This window comes from Lepisosteus platostomus, chromosome 5 (assembly GCF_059453375.1).
Source record: "Lepisosteus platostomus isolate fLepPlt1 chromosome 5, fLepPlt1.hap1, whole genome shotgun sequence".
Taxonomy (NCBI): domain Eukaryota; kingdom Metazoa; phylum Chordata; class Actinopteri; order Semionotiformes; family Lepisosteidae; genus Lepisosteus; species Lepisosteus platostomus.
The window spans coordinates 68,188,614-68,209,784 of NC_142615.1; the positions used below are offsets into that span (position 1 = coordinate 68,188,614).

General features: G+C 44.4%; 4 protein-coding genes and 1 pseudogene across 12 annotated transcripts in view; 3 read left to right on the forward strand and 2 right to left on the reverse strand.

The window, feature by feature from the left end:
• The window catches only part of LOC148671859 (GTPase IMAP family member 8-like), a 372,703-nt gene extending 365,771 nt beyond the window's left edge, over positions 1–6,932 (forward strand). Inside the window, exons 2-9 of the mRNA XM_088632756.1 lie at positions 1,398–1,510; positions 1,764–1,834; positions 2,175–2,392; positions 2,948–3,192; positions 3,772–3,888; positions 4,345–4,492; positions 4,879–4,913; positions 6,220–6,932. Of these exons, the coding sequence (XP_088488882.1) occupies positions 1,398–1,510; positions 1,764–1,834; positions 2,175–2,392; positions 2,948–3,192; positions 3,772–3,888; positions 4,345–4,492; positions 4,879–4,913; positions 6,220–6,510 (1,238 nt within the window). The 3' untranslated portion in view covers positions 6,511–6,932. The remainder of the gene's footprint in view (positions 1–1,397; positions 1,511–1,763; positions 1,835–2,174; positions 2,393–2,947; positions 3,193–3,771; positions 3,889–4,344; positions 4,493–4,878; positions 4,914–6,219) is intronic.
• Positions 1–21,171, reverse strand: part of LOC148671865 (uncharacterized) — a 297,768-nt gene that overhangs the window by 251,692 nt on the left and 24,905 nt on the right. The window lies entirely within an intron of this gene.
• The window catches only part of LOC148671872 (uncharacterized), a 183,987-nt pseudogene that overhangs the window by 154,493 nt on the left and 8,323 nt on the right, over positions 1–21,171 (forward strand). The window lies entirely within an intron of this gene.
• LOC148671873 (uncharacterized) overlaps positions 1–21,171 on the reverse strand; it is a 641,462-nt gene that overhangs the window by 135,547 nt on the left and 484,744 nt on the right. The window lies entirely within an intron of this gene.
• Positions 18,589–21,171, forward strand: part of LOC148671879 (GTPase IMAP family member 9-like) — a 35,486-nt gene continuing 32,903 nt past the window's right edge. Inside the window, exons 1-2 of the mRNA XM_088632811.1 lie at positions 18,589–18,705; positions 19,720–19,797. The gene's annotated coding sequence lies outside the window, so the exon portion shown is untranslated. The remainder of the gene's footprint in view (positions 18,706–19,719; positions 19,798–21,171) is intronic.

A 21,171-nucleotide genomic window follows, 5' to 3' on the forward strand; every position in this document is an offset into this window, starting at 1 on the left:
CTTGTTAATTTTATTGGTTTCTCACATTTTTGTATGCTTCTGCAAACTCTCCAACAATCTTATTGTTCCCCTTAATGAAGGAACACATAACACATAAACAGGAAGCAGTACAGAAATAGTCTTTTACCGCATCAGCCTCACCAGGTCCTCACATCTGAGACACAGACCTGGAGTGGAGGTGTTGCAACTGGTGGTATATCAACACTGTACAGGCAATACAGACAGAGGGGGAGGAAAATTGAATTACAACTTTCTTAATTCATAGACTGCTAATACGTGTTCCTCAAGTTCAATTATGTAATTTAGGGCGACAAATCAAAACAGCTGGATTGGTTCTGTCCAGGACCAGTATTGGAGACCCCGGCGGCCTGCAGCTTAAATAAGGTTGAGGATATGAACACAATCACCTTTCTTAGATTAAATAGTCTTTTAGCTCCACTTCAATGGGTTATATTTCTCAGTTCGAATACCTCCTTCAGTCAAAGGCTTGATTATCTCACTGAATAGTGTTGCTCTTGTCATGCAGAACCATGCTCTGGCACTATAAGAAGGAAGCTTTGGGGAGAGAAAGAGTTCAACCCTCCTGTCAGTACAGTAACTAGTGAGCAGGAAGGGCCACATCGGATTTCGGAATTTGTGGGAACTTGAATGCGAGTTTGCAACAACACGACGACTTAGTGTACACGATTTTGTGCTTCATTTGGAAATTTGTCATTTTTTTTCTTTATTGTAAACGAATTTTATTACCAAGATGTAATAACCGTTCTGAGAAAGAGGGTCCTAGGGCCAAGTAAAGAAGGGGGAGGATGATCACACGTAGTCCAGATAATTTACTCAGGTGAATTAATGTTGGTATCAATTATTAGGACTGCTGTATCAAATAATGTTCGACATCTCCATTGGCCTGACAACACTACAGGAAAGGGTGTGGTCAGCTGCCATGACTACCGCCGAAAGGGTCACGTGACTGGCAGCTGGTAGGTTGTTGGCTCCTGACATACTGTAGCAAAAATGGAGCTGTCTACTGCTCGGCTCCCAGGTGCCTGGAGAAGAATCCTGTGACTCTAAACAACATAACACAACCTTGGTCCTGCCGCCAGCCTGGAGTCACTGGGTTGGTCTTAAAGAAACCCTGATACTGGCCATCTGGGATCGGGTGGGTTCGAGGACAGGGGAGTGATGAGGTCAAGAGGACATTTGGGGAAAAAAAGAGTATGTAATGAAGTATCTATGGAAAACATTGCAAACATGATAAGAGACACCTTACAGACAGATCCCCCCCACCCAGACAGAGTATTAGAGAAGCAGGTCCTTGGACTTTACATTTTGTGTCACAACCGAAGTGCTGTGACCGTCCTCCCAGACAGATCTCACTCCTGGCACTGCTCGGTTCTCAGTTTCCACAGGTCCGACATCTGAGCTGCCTCTGTCCAGGGTATCTGAGACTGAGGGATCTCACACTGTGGAATCTGAGTCTGGGGTAGCTATGTCTGAAGATGACACAGTCAAGGTATGTGTTTTTTATCTCCTGATAAACCCATTTCCTAACACTTTGTTAGGACTCTTTATCGTTTTTCTCTGCCTTAAGAGAATCCAGGGTATCGGCTTCAACAACATATATGTGCAGCTTGTTCCACACCCCCACCACCCTTTTTGTAACGTAGTACCTAATTTCAAAAGAGCAGTGGTCCAGTACAGACCCCTTCTCTGTACCCACTGTTTTGTACTCAGTAACCAATGTTTCTTCCTACTCTGTCTCACAGACACCTCCTGTGCTTCCACACTCCAGTTTCCGTCCTCAGACTCGTCCTGACGGGAGCCGTGTCAGATGCAGGTACAGAGGCAATGTGCTGTCTGCTTTTTGTTCTGTGTGCTGGAAAGCGACTTGTGAAACTGAAAACTGAAACTGAAAATGCACACTGGTGTCTACACAGACTGCAAGACTACAGGGTTTTTTGCTTCTAATTCTCTATATTCTCGACCTCGCACCACTTGATAGGCCACTCTGCCTGTCCTCTGCTCCCACCTCCGCCTCTCTCCTGGCTTTTGTTTTCCCATCTTTGCTTACACCCAATGAAGGCTCTTTTTCTTTGTTCCATGTCCCTGCTTGGTTCGGAGGTCTTGAGTTGCTCTAATGTGCACATGCAGTTGGAGCTCATGGGTTTTCTCTGCAGTTTCGCTTTCAGCAGCAGAGGCTGCTACGCGTGCAGTATCACAGGCCTGAGGTTTGTCATGGCCTTGCCAGCCGAAGTGCAGTACTGGACTGAGCCCTTCAGAGCTGAGCCCTCCCTCCTCAGCAGCCTGCAGCCTGTCAGCCCCACCTACAACATCAACTGTCCCGTCAGTGAGGCGCTGAGGCTCGTCTGCTTTCCCCACTCTGAAACCTCACCAGGTCAGACACAGCTGGGGCTCCACTGCACACTGGGGTAGATCACACACAGCTGGGGCTCCACTGCACACTGGGGTAGATCACACACAGCTGGGGCTCCACTGCACACTGGGGTAGATCACACACAGCTGGGGCTCCACTGCACACTGGTGTAAATCACACACAGCTGGGGCTCCACTGCACACTGGGGTAGATCACACACAGCTGGGGCTCCACTGCACACTGGGGTAGATCACACACAGCTGGGGCTCCACGGCACACTGGGATAGATCAGACACAGCTGGGGCTCCACAGCACACTGGGGTAGATCACACACAGCTGGGGCTCCACTGCACACTGGGATAGATCAGACACAGCTGGGGCTCCACTGCACACTGAGGTAGGTTCACACACAGCTGGGGCTCCACAGCACACTGGGGTAGATCACAGAAAGCTGGGGCTCCACTGCACACTGGGGTAGGTTCACACACAGATGAGTCTTCACTGGACAGTGAGGGGTTGTGTCTTATGAAGAAGCTGAGTCTCACGTGGGGTTTTCCTGTCTCCTCCTTGTCACAGATATCTGGGCTCAACTGAAGGTGGCCCACAGCCATGATGGAAATACAGAAATCATTCAGCCCACGAGAGTGACAGATTCCCATGTTGAAGTCAAAGTGGATAAACTCTCTCCTTTCACCATCGTGCTGAAAATCCTTGGCTTTAAAGTGGAGGTGAGAGGTCAGCTGCTGCTGTTCCTGCTGAAACTGTCTTCCAGGCAGAAGCTCATTATCCTGCTGCTGCCCTCAAATGTCAATGTGGAAGAGGTGAGTCCAGGTATCTCTTCGAAGACACACGAGCGTTTCAATGTCCTGATCTTCAATCCCAGACAGAAACAAATTATTACTCTGAGACTCTGACAGCATTTTATTCTACAGTCTGTCAGTGAGTGTTTCTAAGGACTCTTCCCAGTGTCCTTTTGTCTAGTGGGATGTGTGGAATGAGTCCATAAGCAAAGAAGAGAAAAGCACACAAACAAGACAATGTGTTTCAGCCCATGGAGCTCCTTTGAGATATACAGTATATATAACAGTAGAGTCTAAAAGATTCAAACTGAAAGAGCAAGCACAATGTCAGAAAGTGTTCTTTCTCGAATCCATTGACTTCAAATAACTACTGTAAAACATTGTCAGCTCTCCTGATGTTGCTATTAATGACACCAGCACTGCACCGTGTATTTAAAAAGCACCTGTACTGTATATAGCGCCTTTCACAGGCTGCCAGCTCAAGGCAGGAGAGTGTCCTGACTCCAGGACATGGAGACCTGCTGGTACTTCAGGACACTGGTTTGTAAAATGAAGTGTTGAAAGAGTGATGACCGACACTTTTATATGTTCATTACGAAGGTGAAATCAAAGTACACTGGGTACAAATTCATTCCCACTTTTTCAAACTGCGTCCTCCTGAAGTCGACGGAATACAGTCTATCATGTGGAATAGAGGGATCGACAGTCCAGCCAAAGGTAGGCTCTGTGCCTGCAGACATGACACACGAACACAACTGATCTGTCAGGACAGGACGCTCTTGAGCACCGAGATGACATTTTGCATGTTTCTCCTTTAGAATTTAGGGGCCACATTGAACTGCAGGGCAATTTCTTTCCTTTCTGTTAACGGTCATGAAATGTTTTTCAGAACAAAAACACGCAGGCTGACATGTGAACTTGATCCAAACACAAATGTCTTAAACTTCTTGGACATTGGAGTCTTGCACTAACACTCAACAGCTTTTTTGGAGCTGCTATGTTCCTTATCATGAACCACAAAAAAATGACTCTTTCAAACTTGAATATGATTTAAAAAAAATTAATTGTGACCACTGCAAGCGCAGAGGAGATAACACAGACTGTTCCCATGACCCACATAGAGATTTACGTGTGTGTGTGAATTTTACATCAGGTATGTTATTTATTTTCCAGAAACACTTGTTTTTCCGAGATTACGGCCCTAACTTCCACAGGACCTTTGAAGTCATACTTTCCAAGGAGGTGATGGAGCTGGAACTGGAGCTGTTTAGATCGGAGAGTAAAGAACTGAGAGTCTGGTCTGGGAAGGTGCTGCTGGAAGGTGGGACAGCTCTGGATTTCTGGGCTCAGTCTAACTCTCCTCTGTTTGACCAGAAATGACCCTTTTTTCCATAAGCGTGGTCCTACAATTGAGTGTGTGAATTGTGTATTGTGTTCAATGGGTAGTGAGTCGGTGATAATTATACTATATTGTGAGTGTGTGGTGTGTTTTGTTGAATGGATATGGTGTGTAATAGGTTTGGTATATTGTGAGTGTGTCTGGTGTGTTGTGTTGCGTGCGTCTGGTGTGTGAATAAGTCATCCTGCCCTGCTCAATCCAAGCAGTTTAACAGCCTCCTATCACAGAAAATGTTTCAAACATAAAGGAAAAAACTAACTTCACTTTCAGCTGTTTTAGTTTCTTCAAGCTCTGGGTTTCTTTCACAGATGCTGTAAGAGTAGCGGCTCCTCCAACAGCCCGTGGTGAGTTTCAATTCCTAACTCTTGGGGGAGCTTTGTGTGAATTAGCCAGGGGAGTGAGCGTTCAACACAATCCAGCCTGCTTATTGAAGAGCACAAGCATTATGCAAGTTATACAAAGCTCGGTTGTCACAGTGTCTTGGGCATCACTTCCTCTGAATAAAACAAAGACTTGTCACATGAAAGATACAGCTTCCTGCTATGAGGAACCCATGTTAAATCACCCTCTGCTACTGTTGCCCACTGACTCCCGGAGTGATAGCTGTTACTGAGCCCTACCTGCCTGCATGCCCAGTTTAACATTACACTCATACCCTGGTATAAGAACGTTCGGTACATGAATTTTTGCTCATCCGGACATGAAGACTTTGTATATCGATACAAGATAGAAATTTTGCTAATCCGAACTTTGAAGTTCGAAAGTGACTGATTTTGGCTGAGAACCTTCTGTGAACATATGGATTCAGTGCCAGCGAAAAGCTGTCTGTGTCTGTGCAGTCGCAAGACATTGTGGTTAAGGACGCCATGAGGCAGCAGTCCTTTGTCTACGATCACAGTGAAAGCTTGTGCTCTCATTTTCAAAGTGTTTTTTTTTCTGTTTGTTTTGTAGTGCTGTTCATGGTCTTAAGGAAGAGAAAAAGATTCTTTAGTATAATAGTCAACAACAGTATGCACATCATTTTAGCCGATTGCTGGGATAGCGATCTAATGTGAAAGAATGAAAAATGTAAATATGATATCATTAATTATTTTACAGCTATAGTTGGCTTATTTGAGTAGAACTGCATTATTCACTGAGCAATGTAATGGTCTGTATGATGTTATTTGTTTAGGGTGGGTTTTGAGTGAACTTGTCTTCGGTTCAGAACGGGGTGGAATTTTCACATAAGAAATAATGAAATTTTTATTTTTGATTTACGATCTCCCACCTTCTCCGGACAGAAACATACCAGGGTATGAGTGTATTAACAGAAACTGAGTACAGAGAAACAGCTGGAATGTGTCTACACAACTCAAAAATGTTGTGCTATCAAGGCAAATTACACTACCCATAATTCCACTGGGCAACGTCCTGCTGTATTTGCAGCCTGCAGGTCACTAAGCTGCCTGTCAGACGTAACATCAGTCAAGACCCATCCTGAGTCCGGTGTTTTCAGAAGTAGCTGTCTTGCTGTTGAGTCACTTGGGATGCCCAGATTAGTACAGTCTATTTAAGGGTGAGAAAGAGGGTGAGATAATATCTGAAGCTGATGGCAATTATAGATTAATATCGCTGTGACTAATTAATAAACTGTGACTCTTGTGGTCGCCTCTCTTCCTCCAGCAGGAGGTCACTTTGTGGACAGACACTTCACAGAGCTGGTCAGCAGGGTCACCGTGGTAGACCCCATCCTGGACAGCCTGCTACAAAAAAACCTCATCACCCTCGAGGGGTACATTAAGATCCGCTCCAGAGACACCCCTTCTGAGAAAATGAGGGAGCTGCTGTTGGGTCCCATGGTCTCCTCTGGGGACAGGGGGAAGGATGAGCTCCTGAGGATCTTGGAAAAGGAGTTTCCCTGTTTGATGGCAGACCTGAACAGACAGGAGTTTCCATAACACCCTCTCTGCGAGAGTCGCGGGTCGGAGGTGAACAAACCTTTACAGGAAACCCTTTCCTACCCGGCCCGCTGTCGACTGTGGAGCCACCAGAGCTGAGAGGAGGGACCCCGTCCTGGGTCTGAGCAGGAGGAAGATACAAACACCCTGGTCAGCCAAACATGGACCGTGATGACTGACCAGGAGGAGGGAGGACAGCACAACGTAAAAACCAGACTTTACCCCCCAGCAGGCAAGAGAGAGCAGGAGTGGATCAGGAAACACCCCAGGACTATATTTTAACTTGTTATTCTGGTTCAAATTAGTTTGATTTCTATACATTTTCTATTCTAAAATTTGACATTTTTAACTAGCCACATTGAAATGCGTTGGTCTCACACAACTTGTTCTCAATCCCACTCAAAAAAGGACCTTGGACTGAATCACTGCACATGTGTCTTTTGTTTCACACTTATCTTTCTGATCACTTGGCTGTTTCTTTCGATTGGAATTCCCTGTCTCACACTCTTCAGCTTTGCATTGAGTTCATTTTCACAACAGGCAACCAGAAAAGGCCGAATCTACATTGTCTTGCTGTCCTGTCTATGACACTCTGAATGACAGGGAGCAAACCTTTAATGCCTCTCATCTAACTACTCTTGACACCTTAGCTCCTTTTAAAACTGGCTCTGGTAAAGGCTGACCAGCTGCACTCAATGAAACTAGAAGGGACAATAAGTGGCATCATTCTGGCTTGAATGTACAGTGCCTTGCGAAAGTATTCGGCCCCCTTGAACTTTTCAACCTTTTGCCACATTTCAGGCTTCAAACATAAAGATATAAATTTTTTATTTTATGTGAAGAATCACCAACAAGTGGGACACAATTGTGAAGTGGAACGAAATCTATTGGATTTTTGAAACTTTTTTAACTAATAAAAAAATGAAAAGTGGGGCGTGCAAAATTATTCGGCCCCTTTACTTTCAGTGCAGCAAACTCACTCCAGAAGTTCAGCGAGGATCTCTGAATGATCCAATGTTGTCCTAAATGACTGATGGTGATAAATAGAATCCACCTGTGTGTAATCAAGTCTCTGTATAAATGCACCTGCTCTGTGATAGTCTCAAGGTTCTGTTGAAAGCGCAGAGAGCATCATGAAGACCAAGGAACACACCAGGCAGGTCCGTAATACTGTTGTGGAGAAGTTTAAAGCCGGATTTGGATACAAAAAGATTTCCCAAGCTTCAAACATCCCAAGGAGCACTGTGCAAGCGATCATCTTGAAATGGAAGGAGTATCAGACCACTGCAAATCTACCAAGACCTGGCCGTCCCTCTAAACTTTCAGCTCAGACAAGGAGAAGACTGATCAGAGATGCAGCCAAGAGGCCCATGATCACTCTGGATGAACTGCAGAGAACTACAGCTGAGGTGGGAGAGTCTGTCCATAGGACAACAATCAGTCTTACACTGCACAAATCTGGCCTTTATGGAAGTGGCAAGAAGAAAGCCATTTCTCAAAGATATCCATAAAAAGTCTCGTCTAAAGTTTGCCACAAGCCACCTGGGAGACACCCCAAACATGTGGAAGAAGGTGCTCTGGTCAGATGAAACCAAAATTGAACTTTTTGGCCACAATGCAAAACGATATGTTTGGTGTAAAAGCAACACAGCTCATCACCCTCAACACACCATCCCCACTGTCAAACATGGTGGTGGCAGCATCATGGTTTGGGCCTGCTTTTCTTCAGCAGGGACAGGGAAGATGGTTAAAATTGAGGGGAAGATGGATGCAGCCAAATACAGGACCATTCTGGATGAAAACCTGTTGGAGTCTGCAAAAGACCTGAAACTGGGACGGAGATTTATCTTCCAACAAGACAATGATCCCAAACATACAGCAAAATCTACAAAGGAATGGTTCACAAATAAACGTATCCAGGTGTTTGAATGGCCAAGTCAAAGTCCAGACCTGAATCCAATCGAGAATCTGTGGAAAGAGCTGAAAACTGCTGTTCACAAACGCTCTCCATCCAACCTCACTGAGCTCGAGCTGTTTTGCAAGGAAGAATGGGCAAGAATTTCAGTCTCTCGATGTGCAAAACTGATAGAGACATACCCCAAGCGACTTGCAGCTGTAATCGCAGCAAAAGGTGGCTCTACAAAGTATTAACGCAAGGGGGCCGAATAATTTTGCACGCCCCACTTTTCATTTTTTTATTAGTTAAAAAAGTTTCAAAAATCCAATAGATTTCGTTCCACTTCACAATTGTGTCCCACTTGTTGGTGATTCTTCACATAAAATAAAAAATTTATATCTTTATGTTTGAAGCCTGAAATGTGGCAAAAGGTTGAAAAGTTCAAGGGGGCCGAATACTTTCGCAAGGCACTGTACATCTACAGTCCTGGAAGGAGCAGTTGACTGAGTACAAGGATGCAGTAGAGTCTGCTAGATCCAGCTACTTCTCCCGTATCATTGAGAACAACCATAACAATCCTGGACAGCTGTTCTACACCATCAACTCAAGCCTAACTGCCCCAACACATTACCTGCCTCATCCCCACTTTGCAACAAATTCTCTGCACAAACTTACCACAATCACCACTCCACCAATCACACCTGTTTTACTGGTTCTAATTGCCTGACATAAGAAATGGGCCTTTTAAACACTTCAGCTACAACTGTTCCTAAAAAACAAGCTCAGCTCTGAACAACCTAAACAGTTGTCACCCTATATTATATCTAACGTGCCTCTTTGTGAAAATCTGAGTGCGTGCTGCTGCAGCTCAATTTAACAATCACCTCACTGCAAATAACCACTTTGTAACAGAGAGAGGAACCACAGCGAACATTAAATTCCCATGGACTGAATTACTATTTCTATGATACTTAAACCTACAGTATGCCCACACTAACCCTGACACTAAAGTAGCTGTCTCTGCACTCTTAAACTGCATTTCTGATATTAAAACCTTCATGACTTACAATTTCCTTTACAAACTGCCACAAGACAAGCCCCATGAACACTGTAGAGCTAATGCAGTAATCCTATCTGTGAATTGCACTGTACTTGAGCTTCAATCTTAACTGAAGAACTGAAGAACTCTGGTTCCCGTCTCTCCAGCTTCTCTCTTCTTGACTCAGCATCCCTAAACAAACTAGTTACACGCATGAAACCCACCACATCTATTTTAGATCCCATTCCCACCACTTTATTCCAGTCCTGTTTCTCTTCTCTCTGTCCCATTGTCCTCAATATAAGACACTGGCATTGTACCAATGGTCCTCAAAACTGCTGCCATTACCCCCTTGCCAAAGAAGCCTAACATGGCTCTCGACAATCTTAACAACTTCTGCCCCATCTCCAACTGACCCTTTCTGTCTAAAATTCTAGAACGTGCACGCTCCAGTTACATAACCACCTCATGACAACCTTTTCGAACCCCTCCAATCTGGCTTCCGTCAACTTCACAGCACAGAAACCGCCCTAGTAAAAGTCACCAACGATCTCCTAATAGCTTCTGATTCTGGTTCTCTTTCCATACTCATCCTTCTTGATCTCAGTGCTGCCTTTGACACTGTTGACCATAACATCTTACTTTCTCGTCTCGAGACTGTGTTTGGAGTTTCTGACACTGCCCTCAAATGGTTTAAATCTTACCTCACTGATCGCTGTCACTTTGTCTCTCTCAATGGGTACAGGTCTGAAATTGGTCTTGTCAAGTCTGGTGTCCCTCAGGGCTCAATACTGGGCCCCTTGCTCTTCAGCATTTACATGTTCCCACTTGGTCAGCTTTTAAGATCACATGGCCTCAGCTTTCATTTTTACGCTGATGATACTCAACTATACATCCATACCAAACCCGACACTGATGTGGCTGTCTCTATTCTATTCTATCTAATTGCATCTCTGACGTAAAAAGTTGGATGACTCAAAGCGTCCTTCATCTTAACTGTGACAAGACTGAAGTCATGCTTATTGGTACCCCCCATCAACTTCGTAAAGCCAGTCCTGTAACCCTGTCTGTAGATGGCTCTGTACTTGAGGTTCAATCAAAATTGAAAAACCTTGGGGTGATATTCGATTCTGGCTTAACATTCGACCCACATGTACGGCATACTGTCAAAACATTTTTTTTACCTATATCGCTAGACTAGGCCCTGTGCTATCACTGTGGCTGAAAAGCTGATCAACACATTTGTATTCTATCGAATTGACTACTGTAATGCTCTACTCGCTGGGGTATCTAAATCTACTCTGAACAAACTGCAGTCTGTCCAAACCTCAGCAGCCAGAATCCTGACCAGGTCTAGTGCAAGTGATCACATTACTCCTATCCTGGAGTCCCTGCACTGGCTTCCTGTCAAATTCTGTGTAGACTTTAAAAATCTCACGCTCACCTGTAAGGCTCTGCATGGCTTGGCTCCTCAGTACCTGTCTGAACTATTATCGCCCTACTCTCCACCTCACAACCTTCTTTCTGCTAATTCTGCTCTCCTTACTGTCCCCCAAGCCCGTCTATATTGTGTGTGTGACAGGGCCTTCTCCTGTTATGCCCCCAAGCTCTGGAACTCTCTCCCCAAGGATATCAGAGAGTCACCTTCTCTAAACTCCTTCAAATCCAGACTCCAAACCCTCTTCTTCAGAAAAGCCTTTACTGAACTGGTTCCATTCTTCACCCCTCTGCTCTTCTTAGTACCACCTTCCAAAGTCTCCTCTGTGTGTTGTAATTGTGTTTTATCTTGTGTATTCTTCTTATTTATTGTTATTGTCAACCTGTAAAGCGCTTTGAGAAGCCACCTTTTAAGGCGCTATATAAAATAAAGTTTATTATTATGATTATTATTATTACTATTACCTGTGATTTTGCGTGTTTGACTGATGGGCAAAGATCCCAGACCGTAACTGGATCCCTGGATCTCTTGAGCAGGATCAGGGAGAGGGTCACTGTGTCTGAACCTCTTTTAAAAGCTAAAACATTAACTGGGATACTGTTGATATAAATAAAGTGAAATATATATTTAAGGTGAAACGTGTAAGAAAACCGGCTCAGGGACGCCAAATATGTAATCATAGTGGCTCTCTTAAGGCACCAGTTCTGTAGGGTTTGGGCATTTACTGAGACAATTATTAATTGTAGCAGTAAATCACAAAGTTGATTCTTTTGATGGCTTTAGAATCCAACCATGCGACATAACTCAAACAACGCACACACACAGGTACTAATACACGAGGATACATTTATTAATACATAGAATATGCATATTAACCTAACAGATCTTATCGAGAGGGTTATCAGAATACAAAAGGTATATATTCAATCAGTTACAAAGTGTTACACATATCAAGAGGACATGGGTTCAGTATATCATTCATTAAGACCGTTTCGTAAAGTGAACTTGGTTACAACTTCTATATTAGATACTCAAAACAAGTACATAACTCTTAGGAATTAAATTGATATCAACTGGTTGGGATAACAATTGAATTCTCGAGCTGTAATGCATTGAAGTTGAATACTCATCCAATTTCTGGGGATTCAGATCTCCTGCGGGCACAAAGAAACAGTTGCAGGCTGTTGCTGTCCAATCCGCGCTCTCTGGCTCCGTGCCAGGCTGTGCTGTGCGGCTTGCGACGGTGCGCTGTTGATGCTCACTGTTGGCTTTAACTAGCAAAGTTTGTGCACAGGAGAAAAGATGACTGTGGGTCCCAGCAAGTCAGGAAGAGGACCGGTTCGTTCCTGATGAAGAGCTAGTTCTAAATAGTGATTCAGCTGTCCACAGTTCCGACCTGTTCACGAGGCTTGCTGCTGGTGCTAACCTCGGGTGGATCCTCTGGTTATTCTCTGGCAACCTCCGCTCTAGACTCTTAGAACAAAGGAAAGTTCTGGCACTCGGACACACTGGCCGTTCCATGGTTGTCTGGGCTGAGTCTCAGGATGGTCAGGAGGCGCGCTGCGAGAATGTCCTGCCCTTGGGAGCCTTCTGCTCCTGGGCCGTCCTGCCCTGGAATTCTCCTTTGAATTCCCTTTAGAACAGTCCACAGAATTCTCCTGAATCCCTTCTGAATTTCACTGAATCTTGTTGAATCTCCCCTTCTGAATCTCTGTGTTGCCTGTTTTTACCTAGAGGAACTTCAGCTCATTGATTGGCTGAAAGTTCCATGGGCATCAGAGTCCCACGTGGGTTACTCAGCCCTACCAGTCCCTGATTGGTTGATCAAGGTGAGATATGAGTCACTTACTCCTGACACTTAGGAATGCAGTCCAGATGTCCAACTGGCACTCCCTAGACAGATAGGCGCCAATGGATGACCATTGATCATGATAGCCAGGCTTAGCTAAGTGCATCCCCCTTTGGGAGCTGTCCTAGGACCTTAAATCACCCTGCACTAATGGTCTCTCTTTGGCTGCACCACAGAGATGAACAGAGAAACAGATGAACAGAGAAATGGGGCCTCATTTGGGAAGCTCAGAAACACTTAATTCTGCCTTATTATTAAGCCTCGCCGCTACAAACGTAAAACAAAAGAAATACAGTGTGTTTATTGCAAAAGACAGAACTAACAAACTCCTCTTCAATGCCCATAAAATAATATTTTCTTGATCAATTGGCATCTGATATTTTATAATTATTTTTTTAAAGAGAAAGAAGAGGATTACAATTTTACTGACAAATTGAAATATCTTGAAATGATTTTTTGTGAGTCTATTATCTATATCATCACCCAACCTTAAAAGTGATTTTTTAGCTGATGTGACAGAGGACCAGTATATCTCGCAATTGCGACTTAAAATCTCAGAATTATGACTTTATTTCCGGTAATTTCCCGTAATTAGGACTTTATATCTCGCAATTGCGAGTCATAAAAGTCCTAATTTTGAGATCTAAAGTTGAAACGGCGAGAATAACGCGTTTGTTTGTTTTTTACTCCCTGGCGGTAACTGCTTCCACAGATAAGGGAGAGAAATGGACTTTTATGTTTTTATATTGACTTTATTCTCATGAGCTGATAAAAAATGAGGAAAACCGGCGCCAAAACCCGCTTCCGGCTCGTCCTCCGGATACCGCTGCTGCGCCGGTTGCTAAGCGACGCTCCGAGTTTGAGCGCTCGAGCTCCTCTCGGGGCGGTTTTATTCCCAGGTGAGGAGCGGCTTCTTTCCTGGAAATCCCAGGAATAACTGGGAATCCCCCGCCAGCTCCTTCCAGCGGGAACCTCCTGTGGGCTGGGAGGGATGGCGGAGGCTCTTCCCTGGCTTTCCGCAGACGAGGGGAGTCCTGGTGTCCGTGTGGCGGCGCAGCTGGTGAAAACGCTCCCTGTACTGTGTGTGTTATGGGCTGCCGGTGCTTCCGAGCGAAACGGGCTGTTTGTGTGGGAAGATGCTCTTTCCTCAGGAGGGGAAAAGTCCGTCTGGGGCTCAGCTGGAAGAACCGAGCGGGAAGGAAAGCTCTGGAAGTGCGCGTCTCCTCTCCGTCTGCTTCAGTCCCAGTTACTGCGACACCAGGACAGAACAGGAGTGACGAGCGAGTCTTCTTTTGTACACGGGGTATTAGAGGGGTTTTTAGGAAACAGCACAGAGAGAGAGGAAAGGACACCAGTGGGAGAGAGTCCTGAGACTGATTGATGAATCTCAGTTCTTGTCTTGATCAGGGTTGTACCCAGTCCCAGTTTAAACTGGTTTACAATGTGGGATTTCTGCACTGACACGACCCCACATGTGTCTCCACAGGAGACGGGAGCCCTGTAAAGTGTTTTTAGACAGAAACCCGCCAAAACAGACACATGAGAAGCGACCTGGAGGAGAGGTCAGATCGGGGACAGTTTCCGGACGAGTATAAAAACCCTGAACTTCGCTTTTTATAGCCACACTTTCTGATTAAATTGTCCCGTTACTTCACTCTCAAGAAAACTATTTAAAAATTCCAGAAATGGATTAGTCGGGTGATGTCCCATTTTATTAGAAAGAGATTTGATCTCCTGACTGTTACTCTCACTAATATAATAGTCTGTGTTGTTATCAGTACAGTTACTCCGACACCGGGACTCATTACAGCTCATGACATTAATTACAATTAATTAACTCTTTATACTGAGTGCCTTTAGTCGTGAACAGAGGTCCGTCCAGTTTCTATGCTCTGTATCCAGTACAGGGTCACGTCTTTCACACTAATGAAATGTAAAGAATGAAAACACATTGAAACAAGCAGTAAAACAGGGGAATTTATTAAAATGAGACTGTATTAAATACGAGTGACCCAGTGGGCAAAAGACGTATAATATACGTCTATTAAACGCATACCTTAGACGTATAAATGTGGTCTGCAATTCGTCTAGAATGAAATTCTAATATACGTCTATGTTTAGACGTTCATTATACATAAATGGTTGGAGTTCTATTATACAGATAAATTTAGAGGACAATTATACATATATGGTTGGAGTTTTGGATAACTTTAGAGGACTATTATACATATATGGTTAGAAGACTATTATACGTATATGGTTAGATGTCTATTATACGGATAACTTTAGAGGTCTATTATACGGATAACATTAGAGGTCTATTATACGTATATGGGTAGAGGTCTATTATACATCAAAGACAGGTTTTACAGGTGTAGAAACTAGTAAACCAAGCCAATGATTTGGTTTTGAAATTTATTCTGAAAATACACATTCACACCTGAAAAATATGTATTTCAAATTATACATTGTATACAATCAATCAACAATCAACATATGGGCAATAATCATAAAAAAACACAACTAGTCTTAAACCTCAGCTACAAATTCTGTATACAGTATAGTAATGATAAACAAACTAATTACATTAACACACTATCTAACTCAAAACCACATTTTTATTCAAATATAAATTTTAAAATGTACAACTTCTATATTTCCAAGAAAAAAAAATATTACAATGGAAGTTAAGACTATTTTTGTCCACCATTTGCAAACCCTGTCTAATTGTCCTAACAGTTAGAACCAGAAACCTATTATTTTCAGTGTCCAGATCTCCTGGCCCCCTGCCTTGCATATGCATTCTTCAAGTTATGCATTGCGTGCTCCTTTATTTATTTTTCTGTCGATGTAGGGTAGGACTTCAGCACCGCAGCTAGGAGAAAATTATATAATTTTCTCAGTGCTCTGAGACCGCAGGATCCGTCTCAGAGCACATTTTGCCGACAATTCCTCTTCACAGGCAGCTGATAACAACCCGGTTATTGATGTCATTAACAACATTAATCCCAAACAAAGCTGTTGGACTCCCTCCTCTGGCCGTTTTCCACCAGTTGATTATTTCATCAACCAATGCACTAATCAAGCTCCCAAGGCACTCTCTATACCCAGTAAACATAGGTCTAACCTCACCAAAGGAGAAAATCAGGCGCTCCAGTCTCTCCGCAACAGGGATGATATCGTCATCAAACCAGCGGACAAAGGAGGTGCTGTTGTGGTGTGGCGTAAGGATCTATATATCTTTGAAGCCTCTAGACAACTAACTGACACTTCTGCCTACCTCCCTCTCCAACAGGACCCTACCACTGACTACCAAAAGGAAGTGGTATCCACCATTTCTCTTCTTATCAGCAGTAACGAGCTCCCCCAGGAGGCGAACCGGCTCATCATGGAACATCCACAGGTATCTCAAGTTTACCTCCTCCCCAAAATCCACAAACCGGACACCCCTGGACGCCCCATCGTATCAGCATGTAACTGTCCAACTACTTACATCTCAGCCTTTCTCGACAGCCTCATGAGACCGCTGGTTGAAGATCTTCCCTCACACATCAAAGACACCAACCACGCGCTCCAACTTTTCAATGATTTCCAATTTCAGGGTACCGAATGCCACATTTTTACCATGGACATCACATCTCTGTACACCGTCATTCCCCATAATGACGGCCTTACAGCCCTCAAGCACACACTTGACAAACGCACAGTGCTTGATCCACCCACCCACACCCTGGTACGCCTTGCAGAATTGGTCCTCACACTGAACGCATTTCTCATTCAATAATCTTTTTTACCAACAGGTCAGTGGAGTTGCCATGGGCACCAGAATGGGACCCAGCTATGCCAACATTTTTGTCGGCTGGGTAGAAGAACGCTTCTTCGCCTCCTACACTGGCTATGTCCCTGACCTCTACAAACGATATATTGATGACTGCGTCGGTGCCGCCACATGCTCCAACGATCAGCTTGAGTTCTTCCTGCACCATTTCACCAACTTCCACCCGTCCCTCAAATATACGGTTAACATATCTTCCACCACTCTTCCGTTTCTAGACATCCACTTGTCTATCAACTACCCCCGACTGTCCACTTCAGTTTATTACAAACCCACGGATTCACACAGCTACCTCCTGTACAGCTCATTTCACCCCAACCACACTAAAAACTCTCTTCCTTTTTCACAGTTCCTTAGGTTACGACGATTATGCAGCGACGACATCGACTTCGAAAACCAAGCCCTCGAAATGTACTCATTTTTCATAAACAGAGGATACCCCAGCAGTGTGATTGACAGGGCCCTTGCCCGAGCCAAAAACACCCCCCGGACCATCAACCCGATCAGGAACTCCCGCCATGACAACCGCATTCCTTTGGTGCTTCCTTACCACCCTAACACACTTCCTATCCCCAGGACCATTAACCAGAACTTTTCCATCCTACAGGATGATCCCTCCATTGGGGCCCTCTTTTCTGATCGCTCTATCATCTCATATCGCCGACCACCTAATCTGCGTAACCTCCTTGTTCACAGCTCCCTCGACCGCCCTCAGAACCATCCACACCAGGCACTTTCCCTTGCAACAGAGCTCGCTGTATCACCTGCAAGTACACAGCCACCACCACACTCATTCAAGGCCCCTCAGGACAATTCCGGATCACCCAGACAGCATCTTGTACCTCGAGCAACCTTATTTACTGTATCTCTTGCAGTAAATGCCCAGCCATCTACATTGGAGAAACAGGAAGGAGACTCAGAGACCGCTTCAGAGAACACGTCAGGGCTGTGAAGATTAAAGATCTCTCCAAGCCCATTGTTTCTCATTTCACCTCTGACGGCCACGACCACTCTAATCTCTCCGTCTGTGTTCTCAAAGACGGTTTTCCGAACTCATACATCAGAAAGACCACCGAAACTAAAATTATTCTGCAGCTAGGATCACACATTCTCCCTTCCCTTAACGACAGACTACTGTTCTTTTAAATTTTCTCCATTCATTGGAAGTTTCATTTCACACCTCTCTGCACCCATTCTGACTTCACACCTCTTGATTGGCCTCTCTTTCTGTCCCCTGCTCCCGCCTCTCACTCCTCCTCCCTCCCAACCCTTGTTCTCCCGCTACTGTACCTTTGCCTACTGCCCTGTCTCTCTCACACCTGAAGAAGGCTCCACGGCCGAAACGTTGTGTTCTCTTTCTTCTTTTTTTCAGCATGGAATAAAACTATTACTTGTTCCTTTGCAGCCTACGCATGCTGACGCAGCTACCCACCTGAACTACTACCACCTGTCAGCTCTCCTACCGTCTCATCTCTACTATAGGAGTCCCGTACAGACACACCTGTCAGCTCTCCTACCGTCTCATCTCTACTATAGGAGTCCCGTACAGACACACCTGTCAGCTCTCCTACCGTCTCATCTCTACTATAGGAGTCCCGTACAGACACACCTGTCAGCTCTCCTACCGTCTTATCTCTACTATAGGAGTCCCTATAGACACACCTGTCAGCTCTCCTACCGTCTCATCTCTACTATAGGAGTCCCGTACAGACACACCTGTCAGCTCTCCTACCGTCTCATCTCTACTATAGGAGTCCCATACAGACACACCTGTCAGCTCTCCTACCGTATTATCGCTACTTTATTAGTCCCCGCATTTATTGGAGCCTCGATCACCACCAGTACACGGCAGCCCCACAGAGGAAACTCTTCAGAGCGTCCTCTCCGTGGACGTACAGGGTTTCCCTGCGAGAGCCGGGCGAGGCGGGTCCTGGACGTGCGAATCTCTCAGGCTGCGGAGGCGCCTATTCTCGCAGTATTACGGCTCTTGCTCCCAGCTGCGCCTCCAGTTCCTCCGCATTCCCGAGTCCCGGTTCCTCCGGTTCCGCTCCTTTCCTGTAAACTGCGCTCGGACCTGCGGACCGGAGCCTGCAGTCCTGCTGGGGCGGGTCAGAGCGCCGGCCCGGCCGCACCGAAGGTGAGGAGATACTTGTGAACTCTTCTCTCTTCTCACGGTGTGTCGATTTAGCGAGAAATGTTGGATTTTCGGTCCTGAAATCGGGAAATTGCTCGCAAGTCACGCTTTCAGGGTATAGGATCAGCTCCTGAAAGGTCATCGTACACCGGAGCCTGTTTAAAACATCTCCGTTTCTTTTAAACCGTTTATACATCCCCGAACAATTTCTCTCTCCTGATCCGTGTGGTCTGGAATACAGCTTTGTAGAGAAACTCTCGAAAAACAGCACGATTGACTCTTTTTACACACGGAGTTTGTTTATATATATATACTTCCTCATTTCTGCGCAGGTAAATTAACAACCCTGAAGTGAGATGGAAGATGGACATTAATATTCATCTCGTATAGCGCCTTTAAAAGTGCCTTCTTATCGTGTTCTGCAGAGGAAGACTCCGCACCGAGAGGAAACAGCAGATTGACACAGGACCCGTGAAATTAAAGCTCTTTCTTTTATTGAGGAAGTTTTAGAGTCTGGATATGAAAGACCTCAGGGAAGGAGATTTTCTGAGATCCTTGGTGATGTTTTTACCTGTTTCTCTAAATCCTAAATACTACTCGTTTATTTTAAATTGTTTTTGCACGTTTGTTCCCCAAAAGAGTATGTGTTTAATGCACATGTGAAGTATTAGCTCTTCTAAATACGGGCACATTTCAGAAAACACTGACTCAGTGCTGCAGGTTCACAGGGGAAGTGAGTTTAAAACGGAGTCTTTTTCAGTCTATTCGCAGTTAATCATTGTATTTAAGACACACTCGTGCGATTTGTCTCAGTTACTTTTAAAATTTCTGGATTTCCTGAGCCTTTCACCTGCAGCAGCTGATGGATTGACAGAGCCTGCCTGTTACTGGAAAACCACGAGTCACATGAGAGTTTACACGTGAAAAGTATTTTCATGTTGAATGTTTCCTGAGTGAAGAGATGCGTTATGAATTTTCCTGGCGGTTTATTATGTTTCATTTGTACTGATCCACCAGGTGGCGCCAGAGCAGAGTCTTCATCCCTCAGGTGAGCTCACCTTTACCTGAAGAGAACAGGAAGTCATTCTTCCTTAGGTCAGCAGGAAGAGAAGGAGAGAGAGAGAGAGATGGCAGCGTGTAGGAGCTCAGCGCTCAGCCCTGGTGAGTTTTCTCTTGTTCTGCCTGTCAGAGTATCGGTAAGGGAGTCACTGAGGGTCTCTTCTCTGTCACAGAGCACAGCAGCAGCTGGAGAAGTGTCTTCCTGTCTGCTGAGAGTGTGTTCTCTCTGTCAGACACACAGGGTCTGGTTTACTTTCACTTTCTCTTGTCAGTGATCAGAGATCGTTAGTGTAAACTCAAGCTGTTTGGAATGTACTAAATATTTTAATAAAGTGTTTATTTAAGGTAAAATGATTGATGTTAAACCTGACTGTATGCTGATGGTATTGGATTCACACTGTTAGTATTCATGATGCTCAGACACGCTCAGATATGAACATTTCTTGTTTGTTGCTCAGAGGCCCTGTTTATTGTACAGCTGATAATACCAGAGAGGAATCAGTACAGATGAACAACAGAGGAATTTATTTGGCCCATAATTAGTAGTGATTCCAGGTTCTCGTGCAGCTGTTTCTCCTGTCCTGACTGGGCAGCTTGTTCCCCTCTCCCACCCCTCTCTGTGTACAGTAGAGACTCCCACTCCTGATTTTCAGTCTTAATGTTGCTTTGATTTTTAGTGTTAATTATGAGGAACTTTGAGGTGTCAATATCTAACTGGTCTTTAATGATGACTAACTGTCACTGAGGATGTTGAATATTTTGTATATATGTGGTTCCCTATCTTCACCCTGTCAGTGTGGGACACTCCCTTTAGACTAAAGAGACTCAGTTCCTTCAGGTTGTCAGTTTCACTGTTTTTAAACTAACATCATGCTAGTTCTCTTCAGTGTGCATCACAATAGATAGTTTATAAGTGGTTTGAAACTATACAACACACAGATTTCCCAGCCAGGTGGCTGAGTCCCAAACATGTCTTTATGAAATGTGACATTTTAGACTCACTACTGAAGAATCAGGATGGACTGAATGATTTTACAGTTTTTTACATTTATCTAAAAATAAGGTGGTATAAAGGTTCATTCTGAACACAGGAGTCCCATATGTGTCTGAACTGCCACTGGACACTCAGAGTGTTAGTGGGACTCTACAGGGCCCTCCTGAAGTATTGGCGCCCTTGGTAAAGATGAGCAAGGAAGACATTGGAAAAATGTCTGTGTTGTTTATCAGATGAGAGAAATCTATACTTTCAGTGAGGTTAAATTTTTCTTAGGAAAAAAATCCTGATGAAAAATAAACATGTACTATTGAGAAAAACAGTTAAAAATAAAAAAATATTTTTTATATAAATTGTAAGAATACAGAATTACAATGTTGTAAGAATACAGTTTGATTAACTAACATTAATAGAAT